The sequence below is a fragment of the Scatophagus argus genome, chromosome 3 (assembly GCF_020382885.2).
Source record: "Scatophagus argus isolate fScaArg1 chromosome 3, fScaArg1.pri, whole genome shotgun sequence".
In the NCBI taxonomy this organism is placed as follows: domain Eukaryota; kingdom Metazoa; phylum Chordata; class Actinopteri; family Scatophagidae; genus Scatophagus; species Scatophagus argus.
The window spans coordinates 26,841,662-26,861,851 of record NC_058495.1 but is presented as its reverse complement, the minus strand read 5'-3'; the positions used below and the strand labels follow the sequence as shown (position 1 = coordinate 26,861,851).

Here is a 20,190-nt window from a genome sequence, read left to right as displayed (position 1 = left end):
CTCTGTTTTCCGGCTTTTGTGTGTGTTTAGCAGCTGGAGCGGGCTGCTACTGACGTGTTATGTTCCCTACTAGTTGCTATCAGAATAAACGGAGTGTGTCACGCATCTCTCATCAAACACAACGCAGAGATCACTAATGTTGGTTCCGGCTTTTCATATCAGACAGACTACGTCATTAGCCACTTTTAAAAGCACCTCTTGATAGATTTTGTCATTCCACTTTTGCCATTTTACTTTCTTAAACTTCATGTTGTCCCACATTGTTTTATGGTCCCTGCGTTGTTTTCTTGCTCCAAGTGAGACCTTTGTGTTTTGCCCACCAGGTGTTTTTCCTTTTCTATATCGTCTCTCATAGTCTTAATTTGTTGTTTAACTTTGCTGTTGGGTAAATGTCTTAGTGCTAATCTTAATAGCTTGGGGATAATGTGTACGCCATGTACACTGAGCTGAAAAATGTAATGCATCTGTGTGTATTTCAAACAGTGCAGTTTTGCGCTGCTGACAGAGAAGAGATGCACAGAAAAAAATCAGATGACAATTAATGAGTTGCTAAGCTCACTCCAACTAAACCGCTTTGGTTACTTTGGTTACAGGAGCTGCCTGGTGTTCACTCTGTGGTACATTTGCACTTTCAGCCTCAGATTCCCCGGTGAGAAAAGATGGGCTCCAGCACCTCAAAACAAGACTATGAAAGGTTTGCTCTTGAGTTTTATGAAACAGCTCTACAGAGCCCTTGTCTCTTACCAGATATAGGCCTCGATGAGTCCCTGCTGAAATATTCTGTCACCAACTCTAATGCTGTGCTGCAGACCTACTCTGATGGGCTGCTCAACAGCTTGCCAGGCTACATCGACCAGCTGGCATCTAGATTGGCTCCAATGACTTCAGTCCCAAATGCCGTTGGACTCGGAGCATTGGTGATTTCTATGATCATGGAGATCTGCATCACGAACACCAATCAAACAGCCGATCATACATACAGCATGCTCCAACGTGTGTTTGGTGAAGAGAAGGCTTCAGCTGTCCGGGACACAGTGTTAGAGTACCTGAGGCGCCATGAAGCCTTTATTAACGATGATGAACGACTACGGGAGGAAACACGGCAGCTAGAACGGAAGCTGAGTTACCATCTCACCACCCTGAGGAACTCCATGGTGCAAGATCGACAGATGAGCACCCGTAGCCTCAAAATCTGGGTCAATGGAGCCTTCTTCCACGTCCAGATGTTGATCCATGAGGCTCGACTGAATCTGAAAATCAACCGTGAACCAAACTACATTGCAATCAAAACTGTCACCACTTTCTATTTGCAGGACTTAGATGATTTGCTGGAGCAGTACAAGGACAGTAAGATCGGTACTAAAATATATGAGATGGTGACGTGTGGGAAGGAATGCAGTCGTTTATGTATTATAGAAAATGAAAGATATCAAAAAATGCATCAAGTGAGAAATCTAAAAAATCCCTGTGGGGGTCCTGAGCTGAATGAGGCTTTTATGAATCATGTTTTCTCAAATTATGAACCAATATCAGGCTTGAAGACTCATTTTTTAAATGTCAGAGACAACCTCGAGTCTCTAATTAACCAACAAGGCTCATTCACTCTGCCATCAACGGCCTGAGCTCACTTTGAGTTTAACTCTGTTGTCTCATTCTCCTTAAATATCACTGATCTTATGCACACGGCTCAGACATGGCAGAAAATAATCTTAAGGTTAAAGAATGTTTAGAAAATTAGCTTTTTAGTTTGTTGAGAATTTCTAATGAATTCACTGACTTACAGAGTTAATTAAAAAGTAAGAGATTCACTGTGTCTGTTGGACCTGTTTCCGAGCTCCATGTTCGTATGCGATTCACGTGATCCTGGCGTGGTCTTCATGCTCAGCGATGCAGGTCGGACTCGTTATCAGACGACGACCTTGTCCTGACGTAGACGCTCTGTGCTCTTTTACGATTGCAATAAATGTCCAAAGATAAGCTCCTGACTTGTTTTATATCGAATAAAACACAATGTTCTCTAATAGTTTTGTCTGACGTGTTGGAGGAGGTGGGGGGTATTATTTTAAAAATTTCATCTATTTCATCCCTCAACTGAAAAATCTTTAAATATTAAGGTTCATTTATTAGTCATGGTACAACCCTGTGTTGTGGGATGAAACGTGTAGCCCCTTCATGCTACACACATGCTACACATTTTGACTGCAGCCAAATTCAGTGAACCTTCTAAATTTAGCTATGCTGCTATAGGCTCACTTACACAAGCCTGTTATCATTATTTAGAGATATTTCTGTATTATTAGTAAATCCTCTCTCTCACACTCTCACAACCCAACTGGTCAAAGCAGATGGGATGTGAATTCAGACTGTGGAAAGGATGGGACAGAAGCTCACCACATCATCTCGTACTCGCAGCAGCTTTTTCTCACATCCAGCAGACGCTTCCTGGACTTTAGTGACGCCGCCATGACTTTATGAAGAGAAGCGAGTGCCGCTGGTCAGAATCAGAATTCCTTTATTAATCCCTGGAGGGAAATTCTTGATGGCTGGGATTTGCACATTACAGATTATTCACTGGCTTTTTTGTGAAATCATGATGTGTTTCGGACTTCGGGGCCACTGTGCAGCGCTTTTACAGAATGTATGACAAACAAGAAGACGGTGAGGAGCAGGAGGTCATTAGCGTTCGCTGTCAGGGTCGTAGTGGAGCTCCTGTGGATTATCTCGAGTAACCACACCTCCTTCAGCCTTATCTGCTGTTATCTATCTGTGTCTCATGTATATACTATATACTCTGTTATTGTTTATTGTACTCTGTTATTTTTATATTTTGTGTGGAAATCACTTGCTATTTTTTGTATGCTTCTTTGTATTGCAACCCTGGCACAACAATTTCCTGTGGGATCAATAAAATTCTTATCTTAAAGAGACTTTGCTGTTGAGCTTTTCTAATGTATTTGTGCCATCTGGTTCCATTAGATTCACGAGACGGCAGACATCTTTGCAGCTGATCTCTCCAAAACTCCGCAGCTCAAATCAGCAGGCTGCACAACCAGTTTGGATTCGGAGGTGAACTGTCCCTTTAACAGAGTCACGTGACAGCAGCAGGCCAGAAACAGCCTCCATCAGCTGTGTGGGAGTGCTGCCATCTTGTGGTTTAAGTGTTCACTTACCTGACAGGTTCAGCTGTTGTCGACGCTGGGTGACTGCGCCGCCATTCTGCTGTCTTTTAGGAAAATGGAAAGTTCATTTACAACTTTACAGGTTTTGAGTTCCAAAGTGCGACTCTTCCAGCAAACATTCAGAAAAACATCCCCGCGTGGCCTGTCGTGGGCTTTAATTGAATTTGTGCTTGTTTTTGCCATTTAAACCCTTTGGACGAGTCATGTATTATCATTATGTCAATGTTTTCCCCCTTTGTGGTTATTTCTAGGATAACTGTTATTGGCTATAAGTTAAGTGATTTTTTTCTGACATGTTTGGTTTGGTCCAATCACAACCAGCTGAGGGATGATGTGTTTGCGTCTAAATATTTTGCTTGCTGCTTTGTGGTGTTTCTTGTATGGAGGATCGACATGTTGCTCCAGACTGATTTCAGTCATTTTCTCTCTCGTGTTCGTGCAGCGTGATGTCATGGGATGACGTGTAAGCGTGTTTTAGGAACATCTCGCATGTCACTTCAAGCTCATTTAACGCCATCTGCACTGAATGGATCATCCAGGAAGGGACGAAGTCAGGTGACTTTCCTTCGTTGTCATAGCGACGTGGTCCATCCTGAGTGGTTTTTGTGGCGGTTTGGTTCGCAGTGTGACTCAGATGAAGCTTCTTTCCATCTCCACGTCCACGTCGCGCTAAGAGCACCAATGACTGTTTGTCTGCTTTGACAGTCATTGGTTTTCTTACAGTAAGATTTCTGAAGGAACTCCAAGGCAGCCATGTTTTCTTTCTCATTTGCTTTGCACACACACACACACACACACACACACACACTCTGACCTTTCCCAGCAGCAGCAGCCCTTCATTTTCATTAACCAGCCTGTCTGCCCGTTAATGAGCCACCTGATTGGATGAGGCTGATGAGCAAGGGATTCATTCTGTCATGTGATTGGCTTTTAATAGAAGCCGAGATCAGCATCCCTCCAAGGGTTCTCACACACGCACACACACACACTCACACACATCCAGGCAGTGAGTGTATGTTGGTGTGTGTGCTGTGTGTGTGTATCTGTCCTTGTGAGGTCCTATTTGGGACATTTTTGCAAAGTGAGGACATTCCAAGCGGCCCCTGTTTGGGCAAACCTTCAAACCTTCAACAGGATCCTTGAAGGTTAACACACGCAGGTGGAGTTCAGGTTAAGCATTCGGCTGTGACGTGAAACCTGCAGCAGCTGATGTGTTGAACGCGTCAGCTGCTTACCTCCACATGAAGCAGTTATGAAGCAGTTATGGAGTCGTGTCACCTGGTGAATGTACTCCAGTTTCACTCTTATTCAGTCACATCCTGTGTGTTGGTACGTGTCTGTTGACACTAACAGCTACAGAACAGAAGGAGTCTCAGAACTGGACCAGAACAGAACATGTCAGCTGCTGAAAAGTGGGTCACAACCCAGAAATGAGAAGCTGTTAAAACTGAACAGGAGGGAGAGGGAGGTGTGAACCGGCTGGCTGACTGGCTGCAAGAAAACAAGAGATGATAAATCAGGAAAGAATGACAAGAAGTACTGACCGAGAGGAGAGGAAAGGAGGTGATGAAGGACAGAAGCGTTCGGGAGGACTGAGGTTTAGTTCAGTTTAAAAAATAACACAGGAGAGACAAAGACATGAGGACAGTGTGACATGAGGACAGTGTGAGCAGCCTGCTGGCTGGCTGACTGCTTCACTGAACTGACAGGTGATGATGGATGGAGTGGGAAGGAAGTGTTGGGAAGGTGAACAGCTGACTTAGCTGAGGTGAGGAAGAGGGGGATGAAAAGGGGGAGGAGCGAAGAAACAGTTCAGGGAGGAGAAGATTTGTGATGGATGTGTTGTTTTTCTCTCGCTGTCTTCTCTCCCGCCGAAGCCTGATGCAACCCAACCAACAGAAGAAACGTTTGCAGCGTTCGCCGCTGCCAGCCCGGGATGCACTGACGCTTCCCGTTCGATATGTCGTGACTTTGCATGTCGGCTTGCAGTTTTACGTTGTGACAATACTGTGAAAGGACGCTTAGTTAGGCTCAAGAGGAGATCCTGTTTGCCTTAAAGTCCCTGGTTCTGCTGCCACAAACACGGCTGCAGACTGTCCTGACAGTCAGAATATCTGCTGCTGAACGTCTCGCCGCTCACTGCAATGACCCAACAGCTGGATCTCAGCAAGGCTACATCACTGAGCACAGCAGACGGACTTTTCCCAAGTCCAGGATCCTTCAGATTCTACAGAGGACTGAGGCCTGCACACACACACACACACACACACACACACACATTCCAAGGATGACTGCCTGTACCCTCAGTGGGCCCAAAGTACCCACAATCCTATGCATTCGTTTCTTCTTCTCCTTTTCTTTCCATTGGCTGCTGTCTATGTGCACAATAAATGGTGGACAAAAGTGAAGGGACAGCACTGCAGATGCATCAACACGCCTGAAGTCAGGAACTTTTCAATGACGCAGTCACACACTCCTGCTAGCCTGTTCTAAAATATGTTCTTCACATGCCAGAGAGAGGACTTGGAGGAACCCGTCCCAATCCGACCGTCATATGACATGAAATGTTGATGTGGTGCATGTGAAGCGTACAAACCTAACATGTCTGTCTATCTCACTCTGCGAACGCACCGGCTGCAAGACCCGAATGTTTCAGCGACAGCTTCAAGGACCACAGCTTGTCACACGCTGCAGTCAGAGATGGAGACGTGGTGTTCATTCACACGCCGTCTGAGCAGGGAGGATTGTGGGTAAGAACTGTGGTTAGGTGTCTGCTCTGAAGCCAGTTTGTGTGCACCTGTTGGCGCCTGCTTAACTGAGGCCTGAAAACTACCAGAAAGGTAAAAACTACCTGTTGTTTTCTCTGTTTTTCTGTCTGTTTTCCTCTTTCTTTCTTCAGGCTAAAATCACAGATTTGCCTCAAAGGGCTTCGCGGTGATTGGATGAAGTCAGCGTGCGTCGACGTGTGTGGTGTGCAGGTGAAGGAACCGAACATTTTCTGACATGACAAGATAAAACGATGGGAAAAGTTTAGTGTGAAAACAGAATCATTTGTCATGCAGTAATAACAAGGAAATATATCATAATAACATGAAAAGTATCTTTTTCTTTTACTTCATTTGACACGAACAGGTGATGATGACTGCTGTAGTGTGTATGGGCTGTGGTTTGCAGCTGCGCTCATGAATCCCATGGCCACTAGGGGGTGCTGTCATTTGAACTTGTGTGTTCTTGTATGTCCCGCAAACCAAAGTCCAGACTCACCTCTGACGTGAGTCTGAGGTCATGTGACCCGCCAGCTGCTGTCAGACGTACGCTGAAGTGAAGGCAGGCGCCAACACTCACATGTTGTGAAGAAGAGATGAAGATGGACATGAAGAGGAGGGAGATGGCAGAGTGTGAAAGAAGAGGGGAGGTGAGTAGGAGGAAGAAGAAAGTGAGAGAAGAGGAGGTGTTGAAGAGCAAATCATCTCCCAGCCTCCTCCGCTTCTTATCTTTATTTATCTCCAGGGTTCATGAATGTGGCTGATAGTAACTTTCATGTAAAACTACTGGCATCTTCCTGTCACGTGCCTCTTCGGGTTTACCGCCTCGTTAGCAGCTTGACATCAGTTTGACTGCTGGTACAAACATGACAACTTGTCCAAGACTTTGGTTTATGTCCAACTTCCTGCAGATTTTCACGTATTTTCAAACGTCACAGCAGATGGTGACTCAGTCCTCGTTCAGATTCGAGGGGCCCGTGGAGCCACCGGAAGGACAACCGACCCGCACTGACGTGAACACCGAGTGTCGGAGCAACGTCCGATTCAACACGTCTCGGCGCTGACACGAGTGCTCGTCTCCCTCACATGCACGTACACACACCTGCTCGACGCACGCGGTTAGCACGTACACGGGTGTGAAGGGGCTCCGTGTGGACACGCGGTGGCTTAGAAGTCAGTCACACCTGCCGCTACCGGCGTGCGAGTGGGTTTGTTAGTGACCCGAGGGGTGTCCAGCAGGCCGCCGTGCGCAGCGTCACCACTAGATGGCATTAAATCCTCTAAACTGGACTCTTCAGGCCACGTTCGAGTATAAATCTAAGAACAATCTTTCTTGTAAATGAGGCCCTGCGTCGTGGGGGGAGGGGCTGCAGTTCGGCCTCGTCCTCGGCGGCGACAGCAGCGTACAGACGGTGATGGAGGACGTGAGGACGGACTCGAAGGTGGTGCAGAAGTGAACCTCTGGCTTCCGGCTCAGCCTCTGGCTGAATGTGCGGGCTTCCGTTCTGTGCAGGATTTCTCATCTCCCACTGATCAAACTGTATGCACGTCCTCTCATTCACTTTCTGTCAGACACCAGCGGGTCTCCCTGCTGCTGCAGCGCCCCCCGTGTTGGCAAAGCGCTACTGCAACAACATCCATCACATTCCCCCCCCCCTCCTCCTCCCTCCCCTCTCTCTCTCTCTCTCCCTCCCCTCTCTCTCTCCCTCCCTCCCCTCTCTCTCTCCCTCCCTCTCTCCCCTCTCTCTCTCCCTCCCCTCTCTCTCTCTTGCTCTCGCCCCCCCCTCTCTCTCCCTCTCTCCCTCCCTCCCCTCTCTCTCTCTCTCTGTCTCTCTCTCTCTCTCTCTCCCTCTCCTCCTCCTCAGTGTTGCGCGAGCGGACCAACCTGCAGCCGCGCTGTCTTGTAGTCAGGCTTCCCCAGCTGTTCCTCCGAGCCTCAGTGCGTCTGCGCAATGAGCACTCGTCAAGTGTAGGAAACCAATAACGCGTCTGCGCTGGCGAGCGGGGAGAGAGTGAGAGACAACACACACACAGACACACACACACACAGAGCTACGGACGGGATGAAGCAGGAGCGCACGGACTGTTTTCTCCGGTAAACAAGCGGAGCAGAAGCCTGGAAATCACCGGCGCAGAGCGGAGGGGGGGATTTCGGGGACTCAGCCATGGCGACGGGAGGAGGAGGAGTGAGGCGGAGGAGGAAAGCGGGGCTCCCGGGGTTCTGCTGGAAAACCTGCTACTTTCCCATTTTGTTCTGGGTCGTCTCCGTGTGCGGAGAGGAGAAGACGCTGATTGTGGAGGTGAGAGTCCCGGTGTGAGCGGACACAACATGGAGGCACACACCTCCACCCGAACACCCACACACACACACACGGTTATGCAGAGGAAGCTGGGAATGTGAAGGTTTGTGTTTTTATCTTCACCCTGGTGGTGTACAGGAAAGAACATCCCTCCTTCGTTTCCTCCTTCTGCTCCGTTCCGCCTGAACGCGCGCAGGTCGTGCGCTCCGCGGTGTGTTTTCATGCGCGTCTCTTCCCTCTCAGCCTGCCTCCCCCTGCCGGGAAAGTGATACTCGCTCTCCTGTAAGGATCGACAGGGAAATAAAAGATTCACGACTTAGTGAACCGAATTAATTAAAGCAGACGAACAAGAGAGCAGCGCAGTTTGTGCTCGAACGCGGTCTTTTGTGTTGTGACGCGTGGACGGCGCGCACGCAGAACGCATCCAGGAATACAAACAAAGGTGGCTTCGCTGCTGCTCACGTTTGGTTTGTTTCCGTTTGCTTTGCTTCTGTAGGGCAACAGAGCTCCGCTGTGAGGGCTTTTGAACGATTTGAAAATCCTGAGGCGGAGGTCCAAGATGGAGAGGTGCCCGTGACGGTGTCAGACACCCTCATTAGGAGCGGCCTCAGCACGCTAATTGTTCTCCTGCATGTGTGATCCCCGTTATTAACCCCACGCCTCTTGGCGGAAATGGAACCCAGCTGGAGAAGCAGGGTTAAAACGCACCGATGCGCACATGCAAACGGTCGTGTTTGGTTTGTAACGAGCTCTCAGCCCGCGTTGACAGCAAAGCGCCATCAGCATGCAGGCGTCGCTAAACTGAACCTGAATGCGTGCTGAACAAAGACCCCCCTTCCCTTCACTGAGTCCAAATATAGTCTCCCTCCATAATTTATGGAAGTGGCATCGAGTTGGAGGAGAGAAGAAGAGGAGGAGGAGGAGGAGGAGATGGGAAGAGAAAATTCTTTTCAGTCATCATGTCAGGTCACACAAAGACTCCTGCTGAGAGGTCTTTGTTGACATGAGCGCTCAGGAAACTGAAGCCGACCGCTTCTGAGGTGATGCTCCTCAGTCCCCTTTGGAAATTTGGGTCATGAGTTTTGAAACGGAACGCTTGCAGAAGTCTTTGCCCTGTGGGAAACGTGTTCGGCGATGTTGCTCGTGACACTTTCATTGAGACAAAGGAGGCGCCCGTGGCTGCGAACAGCCGGGGATGTCACGGAGCTCTACGGAGGATGATGTGGTTTTTCCCTGAGAAATCCTAATCCTCCCAAAGCCATTGTTGGTACATGTCATGCTAATGTGTGCTCACACAAACGCACCGCTCAGTGTTTGCCTCGGTTCAAGGCTTTAATTAGAAAAGGTTCCAGATGATCTGCTGTGAGAAACGTGCTGCCTGAAACCCCTCAGTCAACATCTCAGCTGATGATCTTCTGCTGATGACAGAAACAAACGACAACATCTGGAGGTGATCATCATTAACGTTTCATGTGCTGAATGTCGTAATTCACTGCCAAAAGCAGAAGAAACCGACAAGTTGACTTTGTGTTGTGACTGATGGTCTCCTGAGGTCTTTGTTCTCAGTATGAAGAAGAGAGCAGTTTGTAAGCAGAAGCACATCTCCTGTGTGTCCACGAACACAAATGAGCTCATAAATCAAATGTTTTCCGGAAGGATTTGATCAGCTTCAGGTCTGGATTCTTTCTGCACTAATTCTGGGTGTTAAGTGCAACAAATGAGCGTTTTCACGTTTAAAAACCGCATGAAAGTCTAAACTTTGCTGCAAACAAAGACCCGTCATGTGATGCTTTCATCAAAGCTTCTCCTGTGAAGTCACAGCCGACCAATCAGGACGCTCAGACAGGTTTCTTTGTGTGCACAGCCAGGCCACGTGGAGCGTCTGCACGATGAGGTTCAGATGGTCGCGTCAGTGCCGTCGGTTTGAAGCGACGCTGGTCATTAAACGCACCCTCTCCTCTGGCTGGCGGCAGGTGGGTCCACAGCTCGTCGCTGTGGTCTCACAGGTGGAGGGTGTTGTGACGGAGAGGTCCGGTCTGCCGTGCGTCTCCCTGCGGCTGTTTCTGCTGAAACATGATTGTGGGCACACATGCAGCGATCTTCTGTTGTTTACCGTGAATGTGCTGATGCTGCAGCGTCAGCATGTGACAGCTGGATTGTGATTTTCTTGTTGCCGTGGTTTGACACCGGCTCGGTATCCTGTTTGTGTTAACTGTGTCAGTCGTCCATCAGCGCCTTACAGCGAGCGTCTGCCGCCCACCTCGGCTGCAGCTTGTTGCAGTGACACACAAACAGGTTGGCTTTCACAGCACACAGACGCACACAGAAGCTGCAGCTCAGAAGTGAAAACACAAACAGAAGACAGCGAAGGCAGCGGGAGGCGTTCGCTGTCTCTGTCTGACTCACCGTTTACACAATAGGTCAAATTTCTGCGGTCACAACCTGCTTGTGTTTGTGTGTTTTGGAGAGAATACATTTGGCCTGCAGGCTGCTGCTGTGCTGATAGACGTTAGATTCACTCGGCGTTCGTGTTAACTCCTGGACTGATTGATTGGTCGATGAGTGAAGAGCGACAGCTTTCACAGATTACATTGGAAGGCTCACAGCCGTGGGATGCTGCACTTTCATTCGCCTCCCCTTCTGTTTCATAATTACATTTCCCATAGTTTCACTCGTCTTTGTTGTCCGTTTAGTCCAACTCTCTTTTCTTCTTTTACGTTGAATCCTGTACATGTTTAGAACATGTGGCCGCTGTCTCATGGCAGCCAGCGTCTTGTTCTGGTGCTGTTCTGTTCTGTTCTGTTCAGTTTTCAAGCTTTGGGCTGTTTGCGTCTTCTGTTTTCTTTATGCCATCAGTGCACGTCGGGCTAATCCGAACGCTTATGCTAATAGCTGCTGCAGGCTTTAGAAAACGGTGAGCTCAAAGAGGCACAGAGCGCCTCGTGATTCATCTTAAATTCAAAAATCCTGATTAAAGTCGGCTTTCTGACAAAAGAGTCGCTCTTGCAAAGTTGAATTCATAAGCAGTAAAACACACTGTTGTCAAATTTGTGTGACGAGGATGTTCTAAAAGTGAAGCCAATAACTGAGTGCCGCCATCTTGTTCTGGTGATGTCATCCGGAGCCAGAGTCTGTGCAGCCCACGATATCAGGTTCCCACCCACACACCCGTCTGAGCCAATCAGAAGCAGCACTCAGCTGTCAGTCATGACGTTTCAACCCCAGCGTAAGATAAGATGGTCCTTTGTTAGCATGAAATAACAAATTAAAACCAAACTGACCAGAAAAATGAACACTTGAACAAACATCAGCGAGATAAGAGCTGCTTAAAGTGACGGAAACCATCTTTGGGATTTGCCGTGTGAAACAATAATGTTAGCATTTTAGCGCTGCTCATCTACGGCTGCTCATCAGATGTTAATTAGAAAAAACAGTTTACTTGATAGAAGCTCATTTTTGATGTCAGTGTGTCAGCGTGGACTTCAGGCGTCACGTCTGTATGTGATTTAATAGAAAACTGAGATGCAGGCTGGATTTGGTGGGATTTGACGCTAAGCCAGTATTTTATCTCCAGCCACACTTTCTGTGTGCAGCATCGTCAGCTTGAAGATTTTTTCCTGAGAGGTGTGTTTCCTGGTGGCCTTTTCATAATGGCTTCATGTACCTGCCAGCACGATGACGCCACAGTGCAGATGAATATGAATGATGACGATTGAGAAGATGCTGCGGATCGCCGTGGCGATGATGGAGAAGACGACAGTGCAAACAGCGAAGTTGATGCTTTCATAAGATGGAGTGTTTCCAAACCTCTGTGGGCTCTTTTCTCTGCTCCCTCCCATGAGGAGAGGAGCTCGGGGAGAAAGGCTGCTCCCCGGGGGGCAGTAAACACTACATTACACCCGAGAAATGGGCTAAATGAGCCTGCAGTGCTGCACTTATCCGAGCCGCGTGTGTGTGCGCGTGTGCGCACTGTGTAGGCGGGTGTGAATTCACGGCTGTTACTAGTAGTTTGAAGCTTTGTCCTGAGCTGCCGTCTTTGGAGTGAAGCACACGTGTGCACACACACACACACACACACACACACACACATCATGTCTTCATGTCTATTTTTGCGACCACCAGCAGTTTGTTCAGAACATTTTGGCCTTTTGACGGACTCCCGTGTCGTATCGGTCCTTCCTCTCGCTCCCTTATCTGTCGTCCTCACTTCCCTCCTCTCTGGCTATTGTCTTCCTCGCCCGCCCACACACACACACACACACACGCTGCAGCGGTAAATAAGAGTTGGCGTCGCTGTGCATTAGATGAGGCTGTTGTCGCGTTGATGATGTGGTGGACGGTCGCCTCAGCTGCACTCGGTCAACCTGCTGACGTGCTGTTGAAGCAGCTCTGATGTGAACGCAGTAACCATTGATGCACAACACAAGTAGTTCTAAACTTTTATTGATTTTGCTGGTCAAAGGTTGCTGTGGGCTCACAAACATCTGACGGGATAAAGTGATGAAGTGATGACATTTTCTGTCCAGAAGGTCAAAGGTCGGCTTCACTGTGACGTCATGATGTTGTCTGTCCGTCATTCAGAAGCAGAAGTCAGGAACTGACGGGCAGACTGGGATCAGGTTCTCATGTGGTCACAGACTGAACTGGTGACTCTGATCTCGAGTGTCCACCTTCAAGCTGTGCTGATTGTGCTGATCTTCAGTGCTGCTGGGATGAACGTGTGTGTGTGTGTGTGTGTGTGTGAAGCGTCCACGGCTTACAGTCTGTAGCTTCACTTCAGCAACATCCACAGGCTTTGAGGATGCTGAGCTTCAGATGATGAACTCTGGAGTGCGGACACACCCGGACAGAAACCGTAACCTGACTGGTACATGGAGGCGTACGATGACAGGACGGCGAGGTGGGGTTTTTAAGTCCGTGAGGTCACTGGTTTTATTATCAGTCTTCTGTGCATGCAGCTCTGCTCTGTGAAAAGAGTAAAACAGTGTGAGAAGAAAAGGAGGGCGAGTTGTATAATACTGCAGCAGGAGAGAGAGGACGTCAGGTGAAGGCTGAGAGAGACCCGAGACAGTGATAGGATGAAGGAGGTGAGGAGGAGGAGGAGGGCATGACCGAAAGAAAAACACATTGAAAAGCAGGAGAGAAAGTGGAAGAAGAGAAGAAGCGACAGAGCAGACCGAAGTAAATGAAGGCAAAGCGAGAGGGAAGCGTTGGTGAAGTCCGTCCCTCTGATGATGTTCAGCCTCTGCTGTGTCTGCGGTGTGAGTCATCTGTCTGCAGACCCAACCTAACGGGATCCAAGCAGTCAAGCAGCATAAAGTTTCAGGTTTTAATTTATATTGCAAACACAGGCGCCGTCCCATCACTTTTCAGCCTGCACCTGGTGGGTCTTGGACACGTAGTGCTGAGTGGAAAACCGTATTTATGTTGCATAAGGTTGGTGAAACTGAAACGAACGTTAGGCTTAAGTCAGTCAGGAGCTGAATCTGGTTCAAATCGTCTCTTCATAGGTTTCTGCTTTGTATTGGTCCCTGGATGTGATGTCATCAACCAAATTCAAACGTGCACACTGTGAAACAGATTAAATGTGAATGAATTCGCTCAGTGATGAGAGGCGAGCTAACTGAGCTAACTGAGCTAACTGGCTAAGTTCTTCTGCTTGGTGGTACAGAAAGGAAATGGTTCCTACACAAACCTGCTCACAGCAAGGTCTGTGGATTGTCTTAAGTTCCGGAAAGAGACTTTGCTGTTGAGTTTTTCAGGTGTATTTCTGTCATCGAGTTGGATTATATGGAAGCGATGGCAGACATTTCTACAGCTGATATCTCCACAACTCTGCAGCTCACACAGAAACCTTCTGGATGGAGTAAACAGCCAACAGGTCAGAGGAGCAGAGAAACATGCAGTTTTCATTTTGGGGTGGACTGTCCCTTTAAAGAAAGAAGCGTGTAAGTTCATCATATCTCAGTCCTGGCTGAGTCAGTTTGATGTCACTGTGGTTACGTCTCCCTGCCAACATGCAGATTTTTTACAGCAAGTTTCACTTTAATTTGTGTTTTTTCTTTGTGCTGTTTCTCACTTTAGGACAGTATTAAAGCTCGTGTTTTCTCATCATCACAAAAAATTCCACTGTGCAGTAAATATGAGGCTTAATGGATCCTGCAGCTCGCTTCAAGTAAGTGCCAGGAAGGAAGACGCAGCTCGCTGCCTTCCTGCACGTCCAGCGGCAGCTTGCAGCTGGAGATGAGAAGCTCAGCGGAGCCTCATGACATGAGACGCTGAGCAGGACGGAAATGCAAGTGCAGCTCTAATTAAAAATGAATATCAGGCGGGTCTGAGTCTGTCAGGAGGAAACGCATCCCGCTTCTGTATGAGCTCTGTGGGTGCAGCGCAGAAGGACGTGGAACGTGGATTATGTTTGATCGCTGTGGGGGCACAGGAAGAGAAATCATTTCACACTGAGATGTGAATTTAATTATACTGTATGCCTGCAGCTAGTTCAGATCTCCTCGGTGTTGCATCGTGCCGTCACTGATCGCACGCTAACTGAATACTCTCTTGTTTTAAATCCAATAGAGGAACTATAAATTTAAAGACGCTAATTAAAACATGTTAACACACAGAGTTCGGCGTGGGGGCTCAGTGGGGAGCGCGTCGCCTCCCGTCAGACGGACGTCCAGCCACGGTCTTTCTGTGTGGAGTTTGCCTCTGGGTTTGTCTCTGCTTGGGTTTCCTCCCGGAGCTCCGGTCTCGTCTTACTGCCCGAAGACCAGCAGCAGCTCGGGTGAAATGAAAGGCTGAAGGGCTGGTTTTGTGTCTGAGATGTTGTGGTGGAAACGAGCCGTAAACGCAGCAGCGACATGCGGGTTGTCCCTGTGGACAGTTGATGTAGTGAGCTTGTGGGCCACACTGGCCTCCGCTTGTCTCAGAGGTCTTGGGGTCCAGTCCCAGTCTGGTATCCAGTCGTGTTCACTTGGAGGAAGCTGAGCCCTGTGAAGTGAGGTTGTGGTCCGGACTCCACTCGGCTGCAGGGTTAACTGGGGCTCCTTTTCATCATCACAATCACCTGAAACTGAGATTCGTTGTGTTTCCGTCACAGTAGAAGGAGCCTTTATATCGACTGTGGGAGCGGCTCCTCTTTCAGCTGCACTCAGGAAGGTCTTTAAAGGTCCTAAATTTGGATTGCAGAAAGCCTGTGGCGAACACCCGCTGCCCGCTGACACAGCCCACAGATTCAGATCAGCGTCATTAAAGGCAGGGTGAATCCAGTCTCTTTTTGCTCTGAGAAAAATATGTTGAACTGCTCCACTGCGTTAAAAAGCTGTGAGTCCGTCACTGTGAGCGATGCCTTTCACGCCGTTTGATCCGTCTGATATCGATGACTGCACATTCAAAATGTTTGTGTTCTGGAAGATCAGGTTGGTCTGGTGACGGTGGCTCTGCTGCGCTGCATCCATAAACCTGTAGGCTCCTGTGTGAGTGACAACGCAGTCCTGACAGAACTTTGTCAAAGATTTTGTAAGCTGACAGCTTTACCAACAGAACTGAGGCGCTTCACGTGACCTTTCATCCATCTTTAAGGCCTCCTCTTCTGCTCCAGCCATCCATCAAATCTCCATCGATCTGCTGGTAAATCTGTTCTTCCATCTGTCCGTCACAGCCGCTCAGTGCTGCGCTGAAGCCGTGATGGTCGTCGGTGCTGTGCTGTCGTACTGATGTTCTTAACTGAGGTCACCTGTCAGTCAGAGCTGAGGCCTTCAGTGATGTGTGTCAGAGTGTGTGTGTGTGTGTGTTGCATGCAGTTCCCGCTTGTGAAGAACAACAATTTCCTGGAATGAAGCGTCTCTTGTGAAGCTCTCAGTGAAAGTGGCTTTTGTTCCTCAAAACATTAGCTGTAGTGAAACGTCTGCGTCACTCGGGTGCAGAGACGATCTGCTGCCGAACACAACAGCTCAGTCAGAGCTGACGGGTGCTGAATCCCACAGTGTGAAGGCAGCAGGCTGCAGGTGTGGACCGACTTGACTGAAGCTTTGAGCTCTGCAGACTCTGATGTGAACCCGAGGGCTGAGTTACTGTGCTGGTGAAGGTAAAGCTTTCCTGTTGTGGGTCCACGGCTGTCCTCCCGGCTGCAGTGAGGCTGGATCATATTTGAGCTTTTGACACAGATTCAGTATTTGGGACACGTGTGTCCCTCGTGATTTATGTCCAGTGCCAACATTCCAGCGCTGGACGTTCTCTGTCCCATATGTACATAACTGGAAGTAAAAGTACGATGACGTGGGGCTAATCTGGTCCCACCAGATCTGTACCTCCAGGACAGGTTTTAATTTGGACTTCAGTATCTGATTTCATTTGCAGATTTCACAGCCACCACTGGATGCAGTTCTGCATGTGTTCAGGCTGCGTCGCGGCCTCGCTTAGTGATGTGTTGAAGGACTCACTGTGCCCTTCACACTGTGCACATTAAGCTTTTCTCATGTCACTTTAGGTGCAGATCTCATGCAGGTGTGTTATGGTGATGAGGTGCAGGACTGTTTTAACTCCAGTGACACACACTGACTCTAATCCCACTGGGTGAACCACTCACTTCATGTCTGATGTGAACACAAGCAAATTACGTTCACTCGACTTGATGACTGGAGAGTCGAACATGGCGGACTTCGGCAGGTCGTTCCGGTTTAAAAAAAGCAGTTATTACTGGATAACAGAAACCATGGCCGTCCGATGTGTCCAGTCCAAAGCAGCAGATTGACTCTGTCCTTAAAAACCTGATCTGTTCCTGTGCAGGTGCTGAACTGCACCAACACCAGGACCGAAAGTCATCCACCACTGAGCCTCTCGTCGAGGTTTGGTGTTAGCAGTTTGTCAGTTTAATCAACTGTGAGATCAGTCAGATTCTCCTCCGGACTCGCGCTCTTACATCATCAATATCCTGGCACTCATTGATCGACGTCTCTTCCAGCATGTAGCCAGAGACCTGTGTGTGTGTGTGTGTGTGTGTGTGTGTGTGTGTGTGTGTGTGTGTGTGTGTGTGTGTGGCGTGTCATATGACACCACAGACATGAGGTCATAGCTATGAGCCCATTGGTCCCACCAAAGCATTCTTCGAAAGGGTTTCACATTACTAAACGTGTGTGTGTGTGTGTGTGTGTGTGTGTGTGTGTCTTCGTCCACTCCAGCTATTGAAATCCTTGAAAGTTGAGGGGCAAAAGAATCGAGGCCTTTAAAGTTATTATAACAAACTATTTCATAGCAGAGGAAATGACCGCCACCTCCAAACCAGAGATCCTTTCATCGTGATGCTGCTTCACTCAGCCAGGACTCGAGCTGCTGCTCCGTCAGTCAGTTTGTCTGTAAAATGTGTGAAAACAGTGAAAAATGTACGTCACTAATGTTGTTGGTGTTTTCGTCTTTTCCGAAAAGAGAGAAAAGCGGAGCTCACATCGCAGGAGCAGCAACCCGAGACTTTTCGCTCCATAATTCGCTTAACGAGCTGCAGGATTTCCTGTCGATTGCGGACGCTGAACACCCGGCTGTTGAAGAGAAGACTCTCCTCCTGCAGTCCAGGTTTATGAATTTCTCTTTAAACCCACGGGACAAACTTCCAAACTGCACTGTCATCCAGCTAAAAACTCAGCTCTTATTTTTGGTTTCTGAAAAGTCTGACGTTTTCGAGACGGAGGATTTTCACCCGGCAGCGACGAGATGCCGTTTGGCAGCTGCTTTCATCCAAAGTGCCTCGCGGCAACGCGACTGCATACATTTGAAGCCGGGATTGCCCCAGTGGGAGTTGAACCCGTAACCCTCACCGGCTTAATGCTCTGTTACGACAGTTCAGTCAGCATCCTTTCAGTCTCCGCTCAGATTCAGCTTTAAGTCTCAAAGACGAGCGCGTCTTCAGCTCAGCTGTCAGCCGAACGTGGATGGAAGTCCTGAAATCTCCTAATGAGGCTGAAGACAAAATGATTTTCTGATCAGAACACACACACACACACACACACACACACACGAGGAAATTTCCCCCCAAACGTTTGATGTAAGTTTGTATTCATCACATCACATGAAACCGTGGACGTCCAGAGCGACAGGTGACGAGTGAAGCTCTGCGCTCCCTCCTGCTGCTCCGAGCGAGACGCCAGGAAGCCAGAATTCAAGTCGGCCTTTCAGTCTCTTCAGATCCCCCCGAGCCGCCGCGCTCATGTTCAGCTGACAGATGACAAACAATCCTGAACCCTGCGAGCACCAAAGTGTGCGGCAGGAAGCTTTTCTGAGCAGCTGTGACAAATTCGTCGCCAGCGCTGAGGCGGTTGTGGTGCGACAGGGCGGCATGTGTGGTTCTCAGGGCCAGAACCAATTATTAATCAAGCCATTGACTCACAGAAGCTCGGAACACAGGCCAGACAGGAAGTGACGTCAGGAAGCGATCTGTCAGCCTGCCTGCTGGTCACGTTCTGGTTTTTATTGAAGCTCGTTCGCCTTCGTTTGCCTCACTGGAGTCAAATCCAGCCAATCAGTTGGCCTGCTTCAGCGCTTGTCTCGGCGTCAGTTTTCCCTCCTGAGTGCCGAAGTGGTGAGAAGAAATTTCATTACCAAACATCTGCTTCTTCGGTCCCGCGTCCTCCGCCGGCGAGGGAATCCTGCCTGACAAAACCACGCTGACTGCTTTTCATTTCCTTCACAAATATGAACCAGCACCAGCAGACAGCAGCTCACCGGGCAGCTCACTTCATCCATTAATCACTCGCTGTTCAACGCCACCGACTGCGCTCACTTCTCATTTCTCGTGAGTCTTTTCATTGTTGGAGGTGAGAACACGAAGTGTCTCACTGCGGCCTTTTCTGCTGCCTCTCGCCAAACCTCCGAGGTTCTGATCAGATTCATCAGACAGACAAACTGAAGCTCGGGTGGATCTCCAGCACTGACCTGCAACACGTGTCTCTGAGCGAATCCCCACACTGTGCCGGTGGTCTGATGTCGTCCGGGACTGAATCCAGGGTTTGAACCCAGGGTTTGACTCCAGTCCGTGGTTCGGCTTGGTTTTGGTGAGCTTGGGGGTCCAGGCGATGAAGAGTCCGCGTCAGGCCTGAGAGTCGGGGGGCGTCTGGCAGGTTGCACCCGCTGCGCTCCAGCTGAGGTGCAGTAAATAGTTTATCAGGGGGAGATAAAGTCTATTTTTATCCCAGCAGACAGACGGAGGAGACGCACAAGGCAGGCTGACGCACAGGTCGAACCGCCACAAGAGAGCGAGACAGGCAGACAGACTGGGAGAGAGACGGGCGGTCAGGTGGACAGACGGGCAGGCGGACGACAGCCGTCTGTGCTGCTGAGAAGAACATCACGTGTCCTGCACTGTTCTGAGTCGGTCATTAGAAGTAAACCGTTCTGATTTGATTTTCTTTGTCTTTTCTCTGTTGGCCAGACAAAACAAAGCAGTTTTCTGATATTTTATTTTTTATATTTTATTTTACAACCAATCAAGATGTTAACTGAAGATAACCTTCGCTGACAGCCTGAAATGCTCCTTTAACTGCACGTGTTTTGTTTATCTGTAACGGTTTTGGTCTGCCGTCCTTCATCACGACTCTGATGAAGAAGAGAGTATTGAATGGGAAAGCCGAGTTGGTGTTGTGGCTTCTGCCTCGTCTCAGTGGGATCCACGACGTTTCCTCGTTTAGCGACTGTGTGCTCGAGCACACATTCTGCTCGCTGTGATTCTCTGGTTTACGCCGCCGCTGACTGCTGGCTCCTCTTCGCTGCCAGGCGACCGCTCTGGAGTCTCGGCGCTGCTCGGGACAGCGAGAGCGTTAAAACGAGGCCTTGACTGGACCTTCGTCCTGGCTACAAACCTGACCTCATCTCGAACCGGTTTGAAGTTCAGGTGTGAGAGCAGATGAATAAATCTTGGCTGTAATCGTGGTGGTTTCCGAAATGCCGCCGTGGTCGTCA

The 20,190-nt window shown here is 48.9% G+C and overlaps 2 protein-coding genes across 3 annotated transcripts in view; both read left to right on the top strand.

Moving 5' to 3' along the window:
• The first annotated feature begins 531 nt into the window (after nucleotides 1–531).
• LOC124057148 lies at nucleotides 532–2,021 on the top strand. Its single transcript, XM_046385282.1, has 2 exons — nucleotides 532–649; nucleotides 748–2,021. The coding sequence occupies exons 1-2, from the start codon at nucleotides 532–534 to the stop codon at nucleotides 1,620–1,622; spliced, it is 993 nt and encodes a 330-aa protein (XP_046241238.1). The 3' UTR covers nucleotides 1,623–2,021.
• Nucleotides 2,022–5,840: 3,819 nt separating this feature from the next.
• The window catches only part of mmp24 (matrix metallopeptidase 24), a 48,971-nt gene continuing 34,621 nt past the window's right edge, over nucleotides 5,841–20,190 (top strand). The window contains exons 1-2 of one of the 2 annotated variants that reach the window (XM_046385147.1): nucleotides 5,841–5,929; nucleotides 6,079–6,594. In XM_046385147.1, the coding sequence (XP_046241103.1) occupies nucleotides 6,541–6,594 (54 nt within the window). In that variant the 5' untranslated portion in view covers nucleotides 5,841–5,929; nucleotides 6,079–6,540. Of the gene's footprint in view, nucleotides 5,930–6,078; nucleotides 6,595–7,800; nucleotides 8,245–20,190 lie in introns of those variants that run through there. The other variant, XM_046385146.1, reaches the window with a different exon arrangement.